The sequence below is a fragment of the Halichondria panicea genome, chromosome 5, assembly GCF_963675165.1.
Source record: "Halichondria panicea chromosome 5, odHalPani1.1, whole genome shotgun sequence".
NCBI lineage: Eukaryota > Metazoa > Porifera > Demospongiae > Suberitida > Halichondriidae > Halichondria > Halichondria panicea.
In genome coordinates, this window is record NC_087381.1 from 2762086 (window position 1) to 2781627 (window position 19542).

At 40.0% G+C, this 19542-nt stretch overlaps 4 protein-coding genes across 4 annotated transcripts in view; 3 read left to right on the forward strand and 1 right to left on the reverse strand.

The window, feature by feature from the left end:
• Positions 1-19542, forward strand: part of LOC135335772 (uncharacterized) — a 58990-nt gene that overhangs the window by 30096 nt on the left and 9352 nt on the right. The window lies entirely within an intron of this gene.
• Positions 451-3367, reverse strand: LOC135335790 (uncharacterized). The gene is made up of 4 exons (XM_064531361.1): positions 2779-3367; positions 2509-2610; positions 2033-2104; positions 451-1727 (listed from the first exon to the last, which is right to left on the reverse strand). Exons 1-4 carry the CDS (start codon positions 2868-2870, stop codon positions 713-715), a joined length of 1281 nt encoding a protein of 426 aa, XP_064387431.1. The 5' UTR covers positions 2871-3367; the 3' UTR covers positions 451-712.
• Positions 9250-19539, forward strand: LOC135335781 (uncharacterized). Its single transcript, XM_064531349.1, has 8 exons — positions 9250-9395; positions 9541-9874; positions 9971-10246; positions 13974-14308; positions 14460-14604; positions 14722-15715; positions 15779-16100; positions 17252-19539. Exons 2-8 carry the CDS (start codon positions 9550-9552, stop codon positions 17375-17377), a joined length of 2523 nt encoding a protein of 840 aa, XP_064387419.1. The 5' UTR covers positions 9250-9395; positions 9541-9549; the 3' UTR covers positions 17378-19539.
• LOC135335800 (transcriptional regulator QRICH1-like) lies at positions 11235-12965 on the forward strand. Its single transcript, XM_064531372.1, has one exon. It carries the CDS (start codon positions 11531-11533, stop codon positions 12425-12427), a length of 897 nt encoding a protein of 298 aa, XP_064387442.1. The 5' UTR covers positions 11235-11530; the 3' UTR covers positions 12428-12965.

A 19542-nucleotide genomic window follows, 5' to 3' on the forward strand; every position in this document is an offset into this window, starting at 1 on the left:
AGAAACTCTTGGTTGCAAAGACTCTTTGTGTTAATAATAGCTTAGCTTGCATGCATGCTTAGCACAATTCTAAATTAGTTATAGGCCTCATCCAACAGTCACTATGGGATTATGAGACCCTCAGGCCCTTAGTAACTTTGGCAGGTGAAAAGGTGTTTCCAAACTTAGATGCCAATTTCGAATTTCCGAGTCTAATCCGCTCACCACTTTCAGAACCCCCTTTGGCAGATTATCTTGCAATTAATTAGACCATGCCATAATTATGTTTTGAACATACATTACAAAACCATTTTGTTATGGTTTTGTATGTTTTAAACACATGAGTCCTATAATTTACTTTCATTACAGTAACATGCATGTATACTATATTTCAATGAACCAAAACTTTAAGTGTAGCTAATGTCAATCTCATATAATAAAAATTATACAAGTGTCTATAATTATATAGCTACAAATTATTATAGTCAACTGTTTATAATAGCTAAACTATATATATACACATGCAGCACTAGGATAGGTCAAGTCCATAAAAAGCAGTCCAGAAGTAAAATAGCTAAACTATGCACAGCATGCATGCACTATAGGATAGGTCAAGTCCATAAAAAGCAGTCCAGAAGTAAAATAGCTAAACTATGCACAGCATGCATGCACTATAGGATAGGTCAAGTCCATAAAAAGCAGTCCAGAAGTATATATTCCTTGTATTAGTCTCTTAGCACCAACCCACGTGCTTCTTGGTGTACTCGCAAAGGTTGCCCAGATCATTGGTGTCCATAATGCAGCCACCTTGAGAAGAAGTGCAGGTCTTGCAGTTGGCATTTTTAGCAGTGCAGCTTCCCTTGCCATACCGTTGGTAGCACTGACAATTTGTGTATTCGTCAGGAGCATTAAAAACATGTCCAACTTCATGAGCGAAAACCCTGTCAATCTGATCAGAACCCCAACCGTCATTGCTGTACTGCATGTACAAAGGTCCGCCACCAAAATAGGCATATGCGAAATGGCTTTGCTTGTACTTGGAGAAGAAACCAAGGAAAGCACCATTAGCACGACCACGGTTTTTAATATATTGTGCTGCTCTGTTCCTTCCAGCTTTACCAGCTGGGAAACCAAAAGCTCTGAGTGTAGGATTAGCAAACTTGTCGTGGCAAGATGCGTAGCTAGAGCAAGAGGTTGGGTTGGAAGCACTGATTCTTGCCTTCCCATAATACATCACAAACGACAACCTAATCCCATTTTTCCGAGCTTGGTTTGACCAGAATTTAAGTCCTGCTAGACATTCACTTATAATCTTCTTTTTCTCCGTATTGCTTATTGCTAACCTACCAGGACCGGAAGAAATAAAAATTAGAACGGCAATCTTCCCAGTCATGGTTCGGCGGTAGGGTGCATCTCCCTGAAAATCTTCGTCTGAATCTTCTTGTTTAAAGGCCATTGGAGCCGTTTTTTCTGTCCACTTTTGAATCGTTGGTTGTGGTTTCAGCTCATCTTCTCGTGACATCCAGTAGGCATTAGCATGGCTTAAAGTTTCTGCTGATGCTGAGCTCGGAATATGGGCTGAAGCTTGACTGAAGCTATTCTGCTTGGCTACATGAGAGGGGACATTTGCAACCAAGAGGTTGTGACCAAGTTGGAGTAGAATGTGGCCCCCAGCAGCTTCCACTTCAGCAGTTGCCTCGTCAATGTTTTCAGTGTGAAGCAACATCTCCTCCATGGTGGCAGGACTCCTGTAGAGCAGATAACATTGAGTACATAATTATAGTACATGTATATAATATTAACCAATTTTGAAATCTGGCAGAAATTTACCCTTGCATGTGAGTCTTGTTCGTGGGATGGCTTTGGTGAAATATCTCCCTCGATAACTGCTCCATTCTGAAGTTCACTATACAAAATTACATACAACTTGTTTGCATTGTGGCATATCGTGCTGGTAATCATAATTATACCATAATGTTAGAAACGGGTACTGATTTTAACGAATTTTAGTGAATTTGTAATTAACCAATTTTGAAATCTGGCAGAAATTTACCCTTGTGAGTCTTGTTCGTGGGATGGCTTTGGTGAAATATCTCCCTCGATATCTGCTCCATTCTGAAGTTCACTATACAAAAATAATTAGTAGTTCAACATACAACTTGTTTGCATTGTGGCATATCGTGTTGGTAATCATAATTATACCATAATGTTACTAATTTAGAAACGGGTATTGATTTAACGAATTTTAGTGAATTTGTAATTAACGCTAAATTATATCCGCGTTAATAAAAAATGAAAATATATGTTTGAGAGTATAGCATATAATTATTATGCATGCTAAGCAAGCTATAGCTCTTTCATATCTGACTCCAAATTTTCTGTTCAACCTCATACTTGTACATCTTTTGACACATAAATTATTGAGCTAATAAATTTGGCTGCAATTCCGTCAAAATTAGTACCCTAAAAACAGACTGAAAACGTCAGGCTGGCTCGTTTAAGGTAATTATAATGTCAGCATAAACATACCGATCATTGATCAGCGACTCAAGTTTTTGAATGTCTCCAATTGCTTCGAGATGAGGCTCATCATCATCAGCTTTCAGGTCTTGCAATATCTCTTCAACTTCACTGATATGAAACAAAGCAGAGGCATTCATGCATAATAATTACATGGTATCCTGTCAAGAAATAGGTATAGATGCATGCAGCTAATGAGACTGCTGATAATCATTGAAACATAAGAAAGGGCCGGTATAATCTCGGGGAATATATATATTATATATGTATATAACTCACTTGAGCACTGTTTCCAGTTTAGCCTCTTTGTCAACCAGACCAGCTAGTGATGTGGAAATCATACAGCAAATCACAAGCAGCAGCAACTTCATTTCGTTCCGTTGGCTTTTCTCGTCTTTTCTTGTTGATTTGAAATCTCCGCTGAGAATGAAGAAACCTCCAAATAGCGTGCTTTTATAGAATCAGGTACAGCAAAGGCATGCACATGCATGCAGTTGATCGAGACAAAGCTAGCACATAACAGAGAGTAGTCTCATGAATCAACCGCCTTTCCTCGTATTGCTATTGTGGAATTCCGACCTGACCAATCAGATCAAAGATTGACACAATTAGAGGATCTACGCAGTGGGACGCATTTAGCTAGCCTAACTATTATGACCGTTAGTCAGGCAAGGAGCTGTAGTAAAGCAAGTTGCATTCTTCCTGCACTAATGCAATGACAATTATGACATTCCATTGAGTGCTCCTCCTGGAAAGGTGGCTGACAGGCTGATTGATGATACTAACACCATGAAAATTGATACCATTGTGAATGACCTTCATACTTAACAATAAGTGCTCCTCCAGGAAAGGTGGCTGACAGGCTGATTAATGATACTAATACCATGAAAATTGATAGCATTGTGAATGACCTTCATACTTAAGTGCTCCTCCAGGAAAGGTGGTTGACAGGTTGATTCACGAGACTAATACCGTCACAATTGACACCATTATGCAATGACTTAAGTGCCTCAAGGCAGCCCATCATGCATGCATTCATGCACGTCATGATCTACTTGACTATAGTTCGTAAAAGATCGGGTTGTATGAGTTATAATTGCATTCCAACGTGTACTTGCTCAGTAGGATGGTATATATACTCATGAATGTTCTACTTATACTCTATATCTATACAACGTGTTTCTATACCGTTTTACATACGGAATAGCCCTAAAAGTGATGTTTACTATCTATATGCTCACAACCATTTGCACTGCATTTTGTGTAACTGATATATGTATTAAGTTTCCAGCTTCTCAAATTCCCATTGTCATAGCAAGGATTTACCATCACACTCTAATTGTACAGTAGTATAAAGTGGAGGAATTCTCTAGAGGTATATACACTGTATAGTCAGAGTGCATGTATCTATTGCAGTATAAGCGGGCACGTATACCAGAGCTATAATTATATGACTTGTATATACCTTGAGTCTCACGCACACGAGATCAACTTTCATACATGAGATTAATTCCCACGATACAATTCTTATACAAGATAAACTTTGTGTGAAGTCAACTCTCAAATACTATGCAAATTTACTATACCACACTCTAATTGTACTAGATCTAGCTGTAGTAAATTAAAGTGAAGGAATTCATTCTAGAGATATAGTATAATTGCACAATGCACATACCAGAGCTATTGAGTCTCACGCACAAGAGATCAACTTTCATGCATGAGATTACTTCCCACGAGACAATTCTTATACAAGAGAAAGTTTGTGTGAAGTCAACTCTCAAATTTACCATCACACTCTAATTGTAAAGTAGAGCACTTGGGGCGTGGTAAACATATAGCTCTGGTATGCATGTGCACACTTATAGTTTAAGTTTCAATTTAAGCTGTACTGTACCAAGATTTTGGGTTGGTATATATAGTCTTTGCATGCTCCAACTAGTTGAGGGGCTCATGCTTTGCGATCTTTACCAGTTGGGTCCAACACTCTTCTCGTTGCACCTCTTTTTTTATGCGAGACACTCGATCTCCTATTTTACTATCAGCCTGCATGTGTTTCTATCAAATGAGGTGATTTTATAGCAGAGGATCCGGAGGTACAACATCCATCCCTCAACATGCTGATTATAAGTTCATGAATGTTCTATAAATTCTTCCAACAAAATAAAGCACGTAATTATCTAGATGTTCAGTTCTCCACATATACCCCTATAGTACATGCATAGAATAGTTTAATAATTATAGAAGTGCATGGGTCACTATAATACAGTATAATAATACTTTGCTTAACCTACTGCATGTCCTTCGCATACAGAAATTATCCTATTTCACTGCATTGTATCTAACTGTTAAATTAAGTTTCCTGCCGCTCAAATGTCACATTAGCAGGGCAGGTACGAAGTATTGCATAAAAGATTAGTGGCCTTGAGATTCTCCGAGTAAAACACATTATCTATAACGTTCTACTGCAATCCACATTAACATAACTATACCTAGAAGTGATCATCGCTGTTGTGGTTTACCAGCTAGTGACAAAGAATTAATTCTAGGATAATTGAATTCCTCCAATTAATCATTCAGGTAGTAAAGTAAGTACATCTTCCACTGGTAAACTATAGCCAGACTATAGTCTAGTTATAGTTATGAGGGTTGTGGTTTGTCGCCTGTTTAGGAAATTCATTATAATTATAGAGATATTGAGTCAGCTAGAGTATCTCTATTGCACTAGAGTCACTACACTTGGTTATTGATTGCAGCCCACACACATCTAATTGGTCATGCATGACTATTACGTAAAAGAGATGGGTCTTAAGTTACTTGTATTTCACTGAACACTTGCTAAGTGGATGGTGCCAGGACTATACCTTCATGCATGCACGCACTCCTGATGGTACTCATGAACGTTGTGTTGGCAGGGGATGTAATGCCTCGGTTAGCTTAGATAGAGATGGTCAACACTCACAGAGCCCGGGTTCAGCTAGGTAACAACAATCTAATAATTATTCACAAAGAGATCAATCCGACACACATGCTATTTAATATACACAATTGCAATTTACTAAAATAAGGTCATGTAACTAAAAAGAACCACTTGTTGAGTTCTTTCCTGTGCAATAGACCTAGACAGGCTAGTCTAAAGTCTTCTCCGATTGCAGCTCAGAGCTGAGGCAAAGTCAGACTACTACAAACATAAAATTTATGTGTGTGTTAACAGGTACATGTTTACGGGGAAGGCATTGTTTAATTTTTAGGGCCGATATATAGAGTGATTGGTAGTCTGGCCACCCCCCCCCCCCCCCAATTCATATTGGAAAAAGAGACTGCAATTCGAAAAACTAAGTGATTGGTGAGTCTGTCGGTTTGTGTGTTTGCGTGTGTGTGTGTGTGTGGGGGGGGGGACAAAAGAAAGAGCTGTTTGAGCAAACTACAGACACTTTTATGGACTGCTTTAACTGCTTAAAAACAGAATACCCTGCCTATTATACTTGAAAATTGTAGGCGATCCTCGAAAGGCGACAAAAACAGTATTTTCTCCCTTTACTATATGCATGCATGTGTGCTAGAGTAAGGCATCGATAATCACACTCATTCTAAGTAAGCAGTGATAACATTTGCACAATCTGATTAACTAATGAAGCACTGCAGGTGCTATAATGCCTTTCTGGCATTGAAACGGGACTATTAGAACCCACTAACATTTCTTCTGAGAGCTCTGAGAGCCAAATAGCGAAAATTTGCACCAGCGAAAATTTCTCACTATACGGTACTTTAGTTACTAGTAGCCCAGAATCCAGCAATCTGATTCGTCAGTACAGGGTTTATATTTCCCATATTAACCTGTAAATTCTTACATGTTCGCAAACATAACGATTAATTTTTTAAATAGACAATGAAAGAAACTGTTCTAGCTATTGTAGGTAACACAGAGTTGATTGTTGGATGATGTTTCATGCAGGTGCTGAAGTTAAAGTTTGGAGACATAAATTTTGAGCCATTGTTCTTCTGAATCTAAAAATGGAAGCAAGTCAGGTTTTCGAACATTTCCTCAGATGTTATGTCACTCAATGCATGATCGTGGAATAACATCGGATCCCTATGCCATGGTTGGTTCAATCTGTACTCGCACCATGCTGTTGTTGTAGTTGTGCTATTGGGAATACACTCTTCTTCACTTTCTCCATCTCTCCTGCATCGTTCATCAACTGAGGTGCAAATGCACGCGCTTGCTTGGAGGTGGAGGCACTATTTACATGTGTGTGTGTGTGTCTGTGTGTCTGTAGACTGCTACAACTGCTCAAGGATCAATCAAGTGCAAGTAAGAGTTTCTATAGGCTTCTAGTCATGCTTTCTTGGATTTCAATTTGTAGATTTGCAAAATAATGCTTCGTTCGTTCTCAAGTTATGCCTAGTTTTGCTTACTTGGAATGCCATTGCAGCCTTTTCAGAAGAGTGCGTAGCAAAACTTGTTCACCAAGTGTTGCTACTCTATACTTAGTAGTTAGCTCTGCACTAGAACGCTAGCTATATTGGTAGCTGCAAGAGTGAGAAGAGACTAGAGCAGCAAGGCTCTCTGCTGATGCAGCCATTAAATTAATGATTGTGTTAAGATACCAAAAATTCAAAAATCGACCCGGGACCGAGGCTTATATACCTGAGGTAGCATTACAGAAAGTGAAATATAATCTTCTAGTGCCAAAAGAGAAAATACTCCTCCATGCCTACCTAGTGGCTATATAGTGCTTACAGTACAGTAATAGCTATTATAGTTACATCATGCATAAGATGTGAAATTAGTCTACCAGACTCGGAGGGTCAAATCATGCTAATTTAGTGCCCTATTATTCTCAATTATGCTAGTTGGTAGAAGTCTCCCAAAAATTATGCTAGCATAATTTGCCAAGCCCTATAATTACCAGCATACTATTTTAGGCTTTGCGATTTTATTTTTGCGAAGTGATCAACGCTCGCAAAGTTTGCATAATTATGTTTAATGCATGCTCACTAATAATACATGTACGGTAGTTACAAGTTATGTTCTTTCCACACTCCTCCTCAATTTAATTGTGTTCTATCACTCCAGATCGATCGCGGAGCTTGCAAAAATCTTCTCGAGTAAGACCTTTGGTCAGAATATCAGCAAGCATTTCAGTAGTTGAACAGTACTCTAGTTCAATGGTTCTGTTACTAACTTGTCCTCGAATGTTTCAACACGTTCTCAACTGTTTGTTTTTCCATCAGGCAACAATACTTTTATATTATTTTTTTATAGCTGTACAGTTCTTTCAGCAGTGCCATCTTGAATCGTCTCCAAACGCTTCAGCTTTATAAACTTGCTGTCGTCATTATACATGCACATACGACATGTTGCACCATACTCAACGATCAGCTTCTGTTCGAGACGTAACAAAAAGTCCATCGCTTTTTGGTTTCTTGGCAGTTTTTGCGTCTTGCTTGAACTTTTGCGATGCAAAGAATTTCCGGCATTCTTTCTTGTGCGGGCTTGTGAAAAAAATGGCAAGTATAAAATTGGTGTTTCTTCCCACTCTTCTGTTTTGCAAACAGGCTGCATGTGCATTGTGGTTTCCTCACTCACTTTTGTCTCACTTTTGTTTCTCGGTCACAACAGCTCACTTATAGGCACATTTTTGGACTGTACCTCTAACACTGTCACCAGCTAGTACGTTAATGATTCCGGCAGGCTAAGAGCCAGGAGGTGCACCACTATGTCTTCCTCCGATACTGCGTCTCCAATCACTGCGAGTGTCTCGAAAATCTCTGTTTATCTTGATGTGTTTGTCAGTGTACTCTTTCTTTGAGCCTCAGGGTGTAAACTTTCTTCTCATGCATATGTAGCTTGTTAGCCCATGTCTTCCGCTGGAACTGCTTCTAGCCTAGTTCAGACTGTACTATTGTTGATTGTTGCAATTGTTGACAGAATTGAATTGGCTAGCATTATCTCTAGTGCAATAGAGATACTTTAGCTGACTCAGCTTGTTGAAGCACTAGAAATCCATAAACTACTCTAATGCCGATGTTGAGTAAAAGTCTGTGAGGACAGAGTCAATTAATGCCTTAGCAAATTAGAGAAATACAATATGCGGGTATATTTCGAGGTTATACACTTTTGCGGAATGACCGTTAGAAAGGTTTTCCTGGAACTAAGTTTCGTAGAATAGCTGAACAGCCTTTCTGCAGCATGATATTAAATTCGTGAGTATAAATGTTCGCAGTATAGACGAACATTTATACCGTCAAAATATACCTGCTATATATAATTATACGGTACATTAATGACATAGGTGAAGGGACCTCCTCCGAGTATAACTGTTTGCTGCACAATATACAGATGTGTGAACAGCCAAAATGATATCGTGTATAACTCCAACGAGACAGAACTACATGGCGGCTATATCGTTCAGGGTATGTATATACCCCCTTGTCAATCACCCAGACTTGGAGTGCATCCCACCAGAGTTGAAAAAAGTCGATGACGTAGCGCATCACGGATAATTCGATCATTGCCAATCCCTTCCTATCTCTGATCCAACTAAACATAACAGCATTTGAAGACCGAGTGCATCAGTGCTGGCCTGCATCAACAATATTGTGAGTTGGCCAGAGTGTAGGGTCAGAAATTATCTATGGTCAGAAGGAGGTCAGTAATCATAGGATTTTTACATTGTAGCTTTAATTAGTTGTACATGTAAACTGTGCAACATTTAAATTATGACAACTTAAAGCCCCACCCAATACAAATGACGTCTAAATCATAATCAGGAGGTCCTCCCACGCAACATGGTGGATCAAGATCTACAACACTGTGAACATGCTGTGTACATGTACATCTGTATCGTACATCTAAATAATTAAAAGGCACAATAATTGTATCTTATATCAAGGTGAGAGACTAATATTTCATTAGCTAAATCTGTTGAACATGCATTTAGCATTAGATATGCTGATCTATATCTATAGATGATCACAACAGAAATATAATGTGTAGAATAAGATCTACGTGATATTTGTGTACATTATATTATGCAGCCGGCGTAAATGGGGATCTCTGTGGAGTTGTGGAGAGCTCGCATTGGGCTGTTCAGTGGTGGGAGGGGATCGCGACCACACAGTAAAGCTCCTTCGACAAAACAATGGCCTCTACACTTCAGTGATACAGTGGGTAGTACTGCGAAAGTGGTTCAAGGAGGATTGCTTTTATTGTATATTCTCACATTTTTGAGCTCTCAAGATAAAACTGAATTCCTAAAACGTACAAGAAATGTTGGTCTCTTGGTGGTATCGATTGCTGTGTTGCTCCACTCTCTTTCCCACCTCTTGCTGTTAGCTGGAGACGTTGAGAGCAATCCTGGGCCTCAAATGGGTAAGCTTTAATGTTGGCACCAATTGGACATTATATACAATCATACATATTCATACAGTGCTCATAACAGCTTCGTTTTGTATTATATAATTCCAGATGAGACAATGACACTTGATGATATAAAGGAAGCTCACACTAAACTGCACGACTCTCAGAACAAATGGTTTGAGATTGGACAAGCTCTACATGTTGATGATGTCATACTAGATAGCATCAGAAAGCAGTGTGATAATGATGACAGCACCTGTCTTCGTGAAATGCTTGCTCACCGTTTGAAATCAGAGCCTCCTCTAACTTGGAAGGAGTTATTCAACTCAATAGCAAATTTACAGCTAATACAACTTGAGCCTGAGGGGCTACAAACCCAATCTGGTATGGCAGGAAACATATTTACTTTAATGTGGTGTGCGTTTGTCTAATACTTTTGTCTGAAGTATTAGTTTATTTGAAACTTCAGTATACGGTTTTTTCCGTATTTATACGGATTTCTTTCTTCTAATATGGTTATACGGAATTAACTGCAAAAAAATACGGATATAGATGTGACCTTTTGTCAGCTTATACAGAATAAGGCCTATAGCTTATTTGACGGTGAAGCATCCCTACAGCTGTAGTAACTCTATGCCAGCCTGATGACAATTTATCTTTTGAAGTCTCGCTTGCCACGGCCCCTTTTTTGAAGGAGCGGGGCAAGCAAGACTATATAACAGCTCATTTCCATGTATGTGTACTCCCGTTTATAGCTTATTAGCTAATACTGAAAAGAAAAGGTTCTGCTTATAGAGGCATGTTATAGACTAGAAAAGCTATATAGCGAGATGGCGATGAAGCCTATTGCATATGCACTTAGCAATCAGTCGTTTAAAATACAGTCACATGTCATTGGCTATATAACTCAGCAATAAATTTTTTTGCACTGTGTCACTATTTTGTGTAACGATAATATGTATGTAGTGTTGATTGTGTTCATGTAGACACTATACTAGCGCGGGATACATAATAGTTAGACACTGTTTAGGAAGTTTCTACGTGATTTAGAAGCCCAAAGGGCCTTCTGTAGAATCCCGAACGCAGTGAGGGTTCTACTAGCCCTGAGGGCTTCTAAATCACGTGGAAACTTCCTAAACAGTGTCTAAGCATTTTAGATCATAGCAACAACGCTCATACGCCTGACAACAATGGTTTGAACGCACTAACAATGGATTCTGAGCCTCCTCCTGTGCCGAACGCTTTCTTGAGTTCGCCTATTAATACACGTTTCTAAAAGACAGAACTACTGAGACCCAGCCCACATCCTAGTCTCATGAATCAGCCGCCGTTCTTTTGAAAGAACGGCGGCTGATTCATGAGACTACCCACATCCTTCCCTGCTTCCTTCCAAACCAGCCACACCTCCAGCTCTGTCTTTGCAGCAACCAGCCCCACCTCCATATCTGCTGCAGCAACCAGCCCCACCTTCCTATCTGCTCTCTCTCCGACCTGCAAGAAGAAGAGTTCGTAGACTATCTGCTCTCTTCCACAGCCAGTGAGAACCTACTTACTGCTCCAGTGGCAAAGAAAGCAAGAAAATTCGCTCCCCCAAAGTCAATTAAAGAAGTAGAACTAGCAAGAAGGGAAACAATACCGAAGAAAACACTCATTGACATCAAGTATTGCATGGGAATTTGGAACGAATGGAGGTACAACAGGCTAATTTATTATGGCATCCCTATACCAGAAATCGAAACGCTAAGCTCAACAGAGATAGCAGACTACCTCTGCAAGTTTGTCCTCGAAATTCGAAAGAAGAATGGAGACGAATTCCCTCCTAACTCGCTTCACCACATACTGTGCGGAATTCAGCGCTACTTGAGAATCAATGGAAAACCTTCAATTGACTTCTTCAAGGACCCTGCATTTGCTAACTTCAAGTTAAGTCTAGATGCCGAGATGAAACGACTGCAAAAACTGGGACTAGGATCGAAGAAGAGACAAGCTGAACCACTGACAATTGAAGAAGAAGAGCTTCTATGGAGCACGGGTTTGCTTGGTTGTTCTAGTCCCCAGACGCTTGTTGACACCATGGTTTTCATGACGGGACTCTATTTTGCTTTGAGAAGTGGAGACAAGCATAGACAATTACGATTTGAGCCTTGTCAAATTGAGCTTGTTGAGCGATCAGGAGAACGACCACATCTAGTCTACACCGAGGACATTTCAAAGAATCGGCCAGGTGGTATCAAGGGGAGAAAAGTGAAGCCTAAAGTTGTTTTACACCACGCGAATTTGGAGAATCCTGATAGGTGCTTTGTTCGTATCTTCAAGTTGTACAACAGTCTGTGTCCCGAAAATAGGCCGAATAATGCATTCTATCTGAAGCCACTCCAAAAGCCAAAGCCCGGAGCTCATTGGTTTTCTGCAAAGCCTCTAGGGAGAAACACTCTGGAGGGAACTGTTGCAAGACTCTGCCGAGAGGCTGCCATACCTGGATTCAAGACAAACCATTCACTTCGCGCAACTACTGCTACACGACTCTACCAAGCAGGCGTGGATGAACAGCTGGTTATGGAATGAACAGGACATCGTAGTTTGGAGGGAGTCCGTAGTTACAAGCGAACATCCCAAATACAGCAAGAGAATCTGTCTGACATCTTGAATGGCTCCTCTCCAGCTTCATCAACCGCTCTTGTACCATTCTCATCTGAGTTACAAACAGCACCATCGACATCTGCTTCATCAACCGCTCTTGTACCACTCTCATCTGAGCTACAACCATCCACCCAAAATAGTCGCTATCAAGTTACTCAGTCAACTAATAATTGTTCAATCAACGTTAACCAAGCTCAACCACCAGCTTTGAACTTTCATTCATGTACAGTAACCATTAACTATAAGTCATAACTATTACAACTTTATTATGTACTTCTATTATTATTATGTACTTTTATTATGGTTATTATCTTATCTTGATCAAATCTTTGCTACATGATTTTCTATTGAAGTACATGATTTTCTATTGAAGTACATGATTTTCTATTGAAGTACATGATTTTCTAAATTGGATAGAACATTCCCTCTAACCAATCAGATTGCAGTATTTATGACAAACATGATCTAAACATAATTATTGTTGAGGATCATTTGTCCAACCAGCGAGAACTAGCTAATAGTCAACTCAAGTCAACCAATTTGAAATTGACATACCATATTTGCCACCACTTTGGCTCTATGTATAGATTCTCTAGTACAGATCAATGCTGGTATGCTCTCTTGCTGAGGCTGTATACTTGGACTCTTCATCGCTTGTTAGCGATAATTTGATTTTACCACACCCACTATTTCCCTTTATACATAAAACGTTATGTATAGTCAAGTGTAAATGGCTCTTTTCTTATCTGGAATTTCCTTGCCCAGTATTAGAGACACATCTTCACTTCGATTTAAGGTTGCTCTGCAACCAATATGAAATCATTTCTGGCTTTAATGTTTACCACATGTCTAACATTTTATTAGTACATGGAAACGTGCAGTGACAACTATAATCCGATGGTAAAAGGGTTAACAACATGTACTACAGTAGACTCTTGTTAATCCGGCCACTCTTGGGACAAGTGCAGCTTGACCGGAATGGCCAGGTGATCGCACTTCAGAAAATAGCCACGGCTAGAAACCTACTAAATGACTAATGACTAATTTTGCGGTTTTGTCTCGAGCTCTCTAATCCACACACAAAACGTCATATCCAGCCGTAGTAAACAAATAAATAAATCTAGTTTGGGGCAGCCAGTATACTGACCAGCTAGTGTAGATATATTTGGAATAGCGAGTGCATGGCCGCATTTCAGGGCGAGTTTTGTGCAGTAAACATCTAGCTAGCAATCCATGCCAAACCGGGTGGCCATACTTTAGAGAGCCGGAACAGCCAGAGTCTACCGTATAATTATTTATCATTACATCTTCAGGAAGAAGAGCAATTAGACAGGAGAAATCTCTATCAGTTGGAGAGGTGTTTTAAAGATACAATCAACATTATTTCATCCATGATTGTATGTATAAGCTTATTATGGTTATAATAATGCATGTCATTTAGTCAGTGTATCATATTCCATACTATATATAGGATCATCTGGTCAACCAGTGAATACAGTTCTTCAAGGGCTATTGGACAAATATCAACTCAGTCCTTCTCAAGTCGACCGTCAAATTCAACGAATAGACATACCATTTTTGGCTGCCTATTTTGATAATGTTGAACTCTATGTCGATTTGATGGAATTAACCCCTGGTGAACAAACCGATGTCAAAGGTGCAGAAACTAATCGATTAGCCGTGATCAAGTGCTTGAAACTCTGGAAAGGAAAGAATCCTGCACAAGCGACATTCAAGACGCTTCTGGAGATGTTGGTAAAACTAATAAAGGGAGAGATTGCTGGTCAGATCTGTCAGTACTTGAAAGTGAGTTTGTGTGCACATTTGTATCTTTAGACTTACTACATCGTACTTATGTGTCCCTGGAAGTTGTATGGCTTCATTAGGCATTATGTCAGGGACTTGAGTAAACTATGACGAAGTTATGACTATAATAATGGACTTTGATTGTTTCCAGGATCCAATCAAACGTACATTGCCTAATGACATCACCACGACCCAATCTTCGAAATCAGGGACCTGGACTGAGGATTTAATGAACTCACTTCCAACTCTGTCTAGTACGCAAAAAACATCTGACATACATAAAGAACTTGAAGATGGCAAGCTAGTTCTTATAAGCCATGCATGTGATTGACTATATCCAAGACATTGTACGTATAATTATATATATATATAATACAAAATTAATTGAGCTTCTGAATCACATGCATTCTCAGAATTCAGTATACCAGGAGGCTGTACCCAGGAAGCCCTCTCCTCTGCCAAGTGGTTGCAAGATTCAATAGGAAAAAAGTGTGACATACTCCAACCTGACCACCCAGCTGAGCTAGCAGATGATGGAGACGTCTCTTCGGGAGATGAGTCGTTTCGTTCTGCCGCCGATAATCGTGACATTTTTGTGTGTCCTTACTGCAAAGAGTGTTCTCCACAACAATTCTTCTCTAAAGAAGGTTGCCCCAGGAAGACAAAATCTCTCGAAACTATCTCCCTCTTCCCTTATCTTGACGTTACTGGTCTTGATGATGAAGATGTCAAGTATTTGGAAGAAAAATTGATACTCGATACACGAAAGATTTTTATCAAGTTTTCTGAATTCTCCGTATGTATTCGGAAATCAATTGAAGGACAAGATACCTTAGACAATCTTCGAGATTGTGTATTGAGTGCTGTTCTTCCAAACGATCAAGGTGTGAGTGCACTTGATACTGAGCACAAAGAGATGGTCCTTGCGGCAAAAAGCCTTGCCAGAATATTCTCCATACTTCGAACTTACAACTATATCTCATTTTTGAACTACCAAATCATTGAGCTGCTTATTCAAGACTCAGGTTCTGCTATTGATCACAAAATGCTTGAACGATACCTGGATGATTTAAAAACCTTCTGCCAGAGAAGTGTTTTCGAAGTTCCTCCATCTGCTTTTTCAACATGCAAGTCTCGTAAGACAGCCAAAGTGTTTAAACTCAAATGCACAGAGTCGACATTAACACTAAACGAGGTTATAGTTCTACAAGACAAATTTGCTGAAATCTTAGGTCTGGAATTCAATGCTTTACAACTTTGCTCCGTCAGAAAAGGCTGTGTTGAGTTACACTTCTTGGTTTCCGCAGCTGTTGCTGAGTATATCTTCCCACTGTCCCCTTCTCAAGAGTCGGCACTCAGTGAGATTGGAGCGAGGCTTCTCCCATTTGACAAAAGGGAAAACAAAAGGTACGTAAGTCAGCTTCATAATGTGGTAGTGTAATTAAATTTTATTCTGCTTATGTTTCTCAGGCAAGACGAAGACGAAAACATCGATGCTCAGCCAACCCCCACCCCTCATGAAAATCTGCCCCAGTCATCCCACACACAAGAGCAACAACATATTACAACCGAGGAAAAGAAACCACAGCTATATCCCATATCTAAAGAAAGAGGGCCACGAACAACTGAAGACCTGGATCCTCAACAAACAACCACATCTCAGGAGAAAAAGCTACTTGAACCACCATCCAAACAGGAGGATGGAGAGAGACAACAATCCCCTCTACCTAAGCATTTGTCCCCATCTCTTGGTATATCATGCGATGATATTATGCCCAAGAAAACAGATGAGGTAACATTTTCGGCTTTATATTCTATATCTGAGATCAGGGAAGAATAAGAAATAGTGCCGTGGGAAAAATAGGAAAGAAAGGCCACTTTAACTGATTACCGTATAGCTGGTTATTTTCAAGGCACTAAATTTAGGAGGTTTTCAAGGATTGACCCAGAACACGAAAATTAAGTGCCTCAAAAATTGGTGTTACTGTAGGGGTGTGATCATTTGAACCGCTATCCTCGAAAATAAAATCCTCGAAAATGTTTTGTTCGGGCAATCCGCAAAATTTAGTGCCTCGAAAATAACTGCTGATCAGTATTATTTTATAGTACCGTAAGACCTCGATTTAAGGCGACCCTCCAAATATGCGACACCCAGGAGCTTCAGCAATTATCTAATAATTACGAAGCCAGAGGTCGCTTCTTTTGGAGGTTGAAAAATTGTATTGAAGTCCTGGTGTCGCATATTAGAGGGTCGCGTCTAATTAGAGGTTGCTTTACAGAGTCTAACTTGCCTAGATTTCAGGCTGCTTAAAAATACTGATTTTCCCAGAGGGCTACAATTGAGGCTAGGGAGTGGCTACATTTACTAGAACGCGACATTAAAAAATAATTGTCAACGCAGCAGTCACTATTTTTACAGGTCAGAAAATTGCTGAAGCTCCTGGGTGTCGCATATTTGGAGGGTCGCCTTAAATCGAGGTCTTACGGTACTATAAAATTAATACTGATCAGCAGTTAATTTTAGCAGCTGTTGAACTAGGATATGACATTTTGGGTGTGATTTGGCAGATAAAATTGGATTACACTTAAAGAGAGCAAAATGCTTCATCATCCTCGAAACAGAATCACAAAATTAGTCATTAAATTCGAAAGTAGGACCGCTTTTTAGGCGCGGCTGTTGAAATGTGACTATATACCTCGCATCCACAGTCAGCTTGACCGTATTTCTCGTCCAGCTACTCCTTGGGGCATATAATTAGAGAGAATTCAGCAGCGCCAAAAATACTTTAAACAAGTCATAATACACAATTTACTCTAGCTCGCCCCATCCATGCATGGCGCTTGCGTTACCCTAGTAGCTAAATTGGTTAGTAATGTTGTATATTAGCTGTGTTGGCAGGTGTGCAATAACACAACCATGAGAACACATGCAATTGTTTATAGGGACTGCAAACCCCACTCCATGTTGCCTGTGAGAATGGCCACACTGAGACTGCCCAGTTGTTGATTGACAGAGGAGCAGATGTGAACCATGAAAATAAGGTATGTTTTATAGCTAGAGCGAAGTAATAGGATGATTGTACTTGTGCATGACACATAATTATTATGCCTCGGTGGGCATGCGCAAGCGAGGTATACGGCATGGGGATACCAGCTATAGGCCCTCTTTTCTCCAAAGGGCCTGTAATCGAGGCTAATAACCATGCTTGTGTGACATCATGATTCTTACCTGAACGCAAAAAGCTTGATAGCAAAGTGTCATGCATTCATGCATGGTCACTCATTATGGCCCGGTGCGCATGCATGCGCAAGCAAGGTTAGCCTCAATTCCAGGCCGCTTTGAGAAAGGCGGCCTGGTATACCTTATATGCGCGCATGCGCGAAATAATTGACTGCAATTTCATCATACAAATTGAAAAAACGAAGAATACGTGTGACCATGTGGTTAGTGGGTAAAATGTTCATGACCACAATGCAATGGCAGCTTTCAATTAAAGTAAAATAATTATACTGCAGCAGTGTTGCTTCTTCTAGCTCTGTTTATCAAAGAGGCAGTTCAAGAAGGCATCCCAGACAGCTATACAGCTGCCTGCTAGGAAGAGTGGTGGACTCTTTAATACATCAGTAGATCTTGAGTGAATAACTTCCTGAGTGTCGAGTTAAAGCTTATTAAAAGCTTTCTGGAGTGATCATTAGCTTCTTTATCTTCAGCAATGACTTCTTTTCGAACATAAAGGCAAGATTTGGTAACAGAAGACTTGCCTGGTCCATATTACCACAGCCTCATCAGGGGGCCCACAGGAACACATCATGCCTTTCCTATATAACATCTGTAGCCTTACAGTGTATAGGGTGTCGTTAAGTAGAGACTTGGTTTGATACAAAAAAGGGCGTAAGAACTCAGTTATCTTTGCACAATACTTCTATGTAACAGACTGCAACTTTAGAATACAAAATAGTATACCGTTTATTTTACTGACTATCCACAAATACACGGATTACCCCCTTTTTGGGGTAATGTACACGCATGCGCATACAATGTATACCAGGCCGCCTTTCTCTTCGTGGCCTGGAATCGAGGCTATTAGTACGTTCATGATTGTTAGAAAATTGCAATGGAGCCTCTGAATAAATCGCATTTTTGACACAACCTAATCCACGTATTCTGCATGCATGTTTCATGCATTGGGAGTTTAATGTCTACAAGAGTATTGTGTTCATTTTATATAATACACAATAGGAGACTCCACTGTAATCAACAATCAGGGTTTCATCTAGGATCAAAAATTTGGGGGGGGAAGATTTGGGCGCGCATAAGCGCGCGCCTCACAAAATGTTTGGCTACGCTCATTACATGCATGCTTAGCCTAAATCACATTTGTGATGATGACATGTAGTACTTATGTGATGACGTCATTATTCTACAACATTTTTGAGGGGGAAGCTGAGCATTTTGGGGGAGAAGGTTCACCTCAGCCCCCCCCCCCCCCCCACTAGATGAAACCCTGACAATGATCTAAAACACAATAAAACTGACCTCTAGTGAAGCAAAGGGTGCTAAAATTTAAGTGCTTAGCTGCAATTTTTGGTGCGCCTCTTACGGAAGTCCAATGCCCATGAATTATTGCTGATTATGCATGCGCATGCTAAGCTTCATAGAGGGGGTCACAGGGGGTGCTCGCCCCCCTGGCTACAGTTTTGCCTCCCCCTGCATGGCAATTGTAAATTTTTGTATTGAAAATATAGGCTGTAACACAGTGGGTTATGGTCTGTGACACACCAACCAAACAAAGTGCTCTGCCTTAATATTCATAACAACAATAATTATTATGATAGTTATTTACGAAGCTACTTTGCTATCCTTCTACTCTTTCTGTTCTGTACGTCCACAATTTCTTCTAAGTCACTATCTGTAAGTACAGAGGGCGATTCAACAGTGACTTTCATTAAGTGAGAAAGGTTTGTATCGCTTAGGCTGCTATCTACTATGGCTTTTGTCTGATGACTCATAGTATAGACTTTTAGTACCGTTCAGTCCAGGCAATTGAAACTAGGGTAGTTCAATTTGCATTTTTATTTCATTCCACAATACTATTTGTACCAACCCTAACACTGACACCACAGTTCCTAAGAATGCACCAGATGCGATATACGACAGTCTAAACACAAGCATTTCCTGGGGGGGGCATACTAACGCACACGGATAATTGCCTCGCCCCCCTATTTTTCTAAAA